The 4,348-nt window shown below is 46.4% G+C and overlaps 1 protein-coding gene across 1 annotated transcript; it reads right to left on the reverse strand.

Annotated features, from left to right (window-relative positions):
- Positions 1-1,624: 1,624 nt before the first annotated feature.
- On the reverse strand, positions 1,625-2,998 carry LOC123483282 (induced myeloid leukemia cell differentiation protein Mcl-1 homolog). Its single transcript, XM_045212895.1, has 4 exons — positions 2,854-2,998; positions 2,400-2,650; positions 2,207-2,303; positions 1,625-1,629 (listed from the first exon to the last, which is right to left on the reverse strand). The coding sequence occupies exons 1-4, from the start codon at positions 2,996-2,998 to the stop codon at positions 1,625-1,627; spliced, it is 498 nt and encodes a 165-aa protein (XP_045068830.1).
- Positions 2,999-4,348: the final 1,350 nt, after the last annotated feature.

Genomic DNA, 4,348 nt, shown 5'->3' on the forward strand with positions numbered 1-4,348 from the left:
CACAAGACCTCTGGTGGTGAGTTGCTGTGGACAACCTGTACTTCAGCTTCCATTTCCATAGTGTCCATACACTGCACTTTGCTTTTGTAAGAGTCGTAACAGTAGCTAGTGGTATGGCTGGACTCCACTGCCAGGAATTGAGGGGAGTCCGTCTGGATGACTATGATGGCATCAGATGTTGGATCATCACTGTCAATCCACAAGACCTCTGGTGGTGAGTCGCTGTGGACAACCTGTACTTCAGCTTCCATTTCCATAGTGTCCATACACTGCACTTTGCTTTTGTAAGAGTCGTAACAGTAGCTAGTGGTATGGCTGGACTCCACTGCCAGGAATTGAGGGGAGTCCGTCTGGATGACTATGATGGCATCAGATGTTGGATCATAACTGTCAATCCACAAGACCTCTGGTGGTGAGTCGCTGTGGACAACCTGTACTTCAGCTTCCATGTCCATAGTGTCCATACACTGCACTTTGCTTTTGTAAGAGTCGTAACAGTAGCTAGTGGTATGGCTGGTCTCCACTGCCAGGAATTGAGGGGAGTCCGTCTGGATGACTGTGATGGCATCAGATGTTGGATCATCACTGTCAATCCACAAGACCTCTGGTGGTGAGTCGCTGTGGACAACCTGTACTTCAGGCGGGTCACCCCAGATGTAGCGGTTGCGTAACATCCTATGGCCTCTGTTTGGGGTTGTTTTGTCAAAGCACCAAGTACACTCAGGACACTGAAGATGTCATACATCCTGCGAAGTTGAATTGTGAATTTGTCAGCCAATTGCCATATGTCGAACACCCCTGGGTTAGTGCGCACATGCCGGTAAATAATCCCCATGGTACTTTTCACGCTGGCATTTTTAAATGTCGGCATCTGATACCATTGTGTCATGGGTGTGTACTGCTTGCCATTTCTTCTCAGAAGCCCAATACCTTCCAGCAAGCAAAGGACGTCATATAGCCTGCGATTGCCTCTGTTGTTTACATTCAGTGTCAACAGTGCAGGGTTGTAGGTGAACGTCCGCGAATCCCGCATCAACTGTAGCATCAATGTAGTGATGGTGGCCAGATGTGTGCATTTGCAGTCAGGTGAACAAGGCATGGCTGTTGCTGTGACACAGGGTAAACTGACAGATCTCAGTGGGTCCATGTCTACTAGGGTGTTCAGTAGAGAGCCTCCGTATTTGGTGGTTACACTCTGGGAACACAATGCCTTTTAAATCTACTCTGGGAGTGTGTGAGTGTCTAAGGGGTGTGCACTTGTCCATTAGTCTAACCCCCACCCATGGCTATAGTATCCACTCTAGGTTGAAATGTTTCCCCCAAGGCTATAGTATCCACTCTAGGTTGAATTGTCCGCACATGGCTCATTATCCGCTCATACCTGAAGCATCCGTGTACGGTTATAATATAGAGGATGTAAGCCCCTGCCTGAACAGAGACAAACCAAGGTTTGTGGTTTGTTCAATCATTTATAACGTGCGTTGCTTTACTACACATCCTTATCTTGTGTACCTTAAGCACAGTTATATATCAATACTGTTACCCAAGTATGCTGCCATCACGTGGTGGTACATAGCTGGTACATAGCACTGCCACCCTGACTCTGACAGTCATTATTAGACACTCATTCTTAGACACAACACAAACACATATGTTGGTTCAATCACGTATAATCATTTATTATGAATCAATGTCCATACTGGTTGTACTGTAACAAATAAAGTCTATACATTGATACGCAGCCTCGTTTGTGTACTTTGACCCCATGCATAATACATGCCCTCCTGTGGTGGTACATATACTATATATTGAGACAAGTACAAAATATGTTGGTTCGTGGTTGGTTCATTAAGAGTCCACTTCCATATTCCACACTCACACTCACCACCTACAGGATGGGAACCGAATATTGGAACCGCACAATTGGCCCAGCGTCGTCCAGGGTAGGGGAGGGAATGGCCGGCAGGGATGTAGCTCAGTTGATAGAGCATGGCGTTTGCAACGCCAGGGTTGTGGGTTCGATTCCCACGGGGGGCCAGTATAAAAAGATATGTATTCACTAACTGTAAGTCGCTCTGGATAAGAGCGTCTGCTAAATGACGTAAATGTAAATGTAAATGTATTGCAAAAGTAATAAAACACAGGTCTCTGGAATATCACACATATTTTCACATGATCAACAATGTCATCAGCATTGCCCCAATACCGGCTACTCCAGCAACGGTCATGAGTATGTTACTCAATGTCGAGTCACATTTGGAGGACTCCGGTTCTGATACGCCAAAGAACTCCACGAAGCCCTCCTGGAAAATAATTGAAACTCAGATTTCAACATTATAACATATTAGATCAGAATAACGTCTCTCCGCCAGCCATTAGGCAGCCTTCAGTTAACTTACCCATGAGTTGTGTTTCACCAGCCAGTCCCTCTGGTCAGTCAGCAGGTAAGCTGAGATCTCATCTCCCACTCGCTCCACACAGTCCTCTCTACTCTTCTCCGTCCAGTACTGACACACCGCATACCCAAAGGCTGCCAGGCTTGCAACACGGCCCCAGTTGACGGTCCCGTCTTCGAAGAGGCTAGTAGCTATTACACCGATGAACTTCACATCATCCCCTCTGTCATCCAATGAAAGTCTGTTGATCATACCTTGGAATGTCCAGAACCATGTTACAATTGGTAGCGAACCTGTGTACCTAACGTTAGCTGTAGGTATCATACAGTAGGTATCATATACAAGCAATACATACCATTGTATGAACATCTGTGTCTCTCCAATACCTGACCCACAACCCTTTTCATTGTTGAAAGAGCTTTGCTTTCGTGCTGGCTTTGTTTCCAAACTCCCGTACATTCTCCTAGGAGACATTTCATGAGGTGCATGGTCTCGGTGTCCAGCACATCAACTCCAGGTTCACCGCACGATGCTCTGTCTGCTCTGTTGCTGCCCTGGTTAGCAACATCACCGGTGTGCTGCTGATGTGGCACCTTCTTCATTTTGAAAATTATCTAAGCCTGCTAGCCTGTGGTTTCAGTATTTCTTCACCAACCAGTCAGGATGAACAGTTTGAAATTATCAGGGGAGATAGTCACCCAAGCTCTGTCACTGAGAGAGTGAGACTTAGTGAGACATAGATGACAGGGTCTAGGACAACCCTTGCCAAATACCCTTTCATACTGTAATCTACATGCTTATAGAGTAAGTAGCCAAAGACACAGCATCACACCACTGAGTGTAACGTACACCTCATGCATTCTGCCACCCAAACACCACCAAAGAGAACCACGTAACCACACAGTTGATTCAAGGTAGTTTTATTAAATGGCATGCCCCATACTAGGCCCATACTTGAATTAAACTACCATACATTAATTAGTACAGCCAGAGATAGGTGTTGAACGACACTTTCATAGTTTTCATTGTAGGAATTTCATATCCCTCAGCTTCAACCGAAGTGAGGTTTTCATTTCATCACAGGTAAAGTGATGTACATGAACGGGTAGGTACTTTCCCTGTACAGTGGTGGCACTGCAGATAACACAGCAGTTCAGGCCTCCAATTCTAGTGTGCCCGTAAGAGGCCTTGAGGACAGTATCCGGGAACGCGATCCATCCCTTTCTGCACCGTTCATTCCCCAGTATGAGCAGTATCTTGTGTTCCTGATACTTGTACCTCTCTGCGATGTATGGACATTGGGCTCCTGTGTCGTATACGTGATAGATGTGCTCACCCAGTAAGGTGTCATTCTGCACAAAGTCTTTGACTTCCAGTTTACACTGAAAACATTTGTGAGTGTCAACCGTCTGTGGAAGGTGGTACATGTTGGCAGACTCTCCCATTACACCGAAGTCTGGGGCGAAGTACGCTAAGGAGCTGTCGATTTCGAAGCCGTCCCATCTGTCATTCTCAGGACCGGGTCCTCTCTTTGTAGTGAACAAAGGAGTGTTATCGATACACATGGTCAGTTTCATACGCTTCAGGGTTGTCTTGATGCGGTTGCCCATCTCCGTGCATGCGATGTAGTGATCTTCGCCATACGGACACGCGCAGATAATGCAGTGTTTGGTCCCGGCAATAGCAACGTACCCATCAGTTGCATACAACACGAAATCGGGGAATGCTAGACCCCCGCTTTGAAACCGCAGCTTCCCTTGTGTGATGATAAGTTCCTTTTCACGACCCCTGTACTTAGCCTTAATGTATAGACACTGTCCTCTTCCACTCTGCACATGTTGATGTAAACCAGGGTCACCTCTTTTGTACCTGGACAGTACGACGTTACAATCGTTACACTTGTATGTGTCGTACTTCCCAGGGACGGGTTTCATGACATTAGCGTCGTTCAA

Source organism: Coregonus clupeaformis, unplaced genomic scaffold (genome assembly GCF_020615455.1).
Source record: "Coregonus clupeaformis isolate EN_2021a unplaced genomic scaffold, ASM2061545v1 scaf0061, whole genome shotgun sequence".
NCBI classification, from domain to species: Eukaryota; Metazoa; Chordata; class Actinopteri; order Salmoniformes; family Salmonidae; genus Coregonus; species Coregonus clupeaformis.

Bases quoted from the DNA above. Each gene is read 5' to 3' on its own strand.
- LOC123483282 (XM_045212895.1), bottom strand. From the start codon at position 2,998: ATGAAGAAGGTGCCACATCAGCAGCACACCGGTGATGTTGCTAACCAG. The intron at 2,651-2,853 runs GTACGGGAGTTT...GGACATTCCAAG, and splicing joins GAAATGTCTCCTAGGAGAAT to GTATGATCAACAGACTTTCA. The intron at 2,304-2,399 runs GTAAGTTAACTG...ATTATTTTCCAG, and splicing joins TGGTGAAACACAACTCATGG to GAGGGCTTCGTGGAGTTCTT.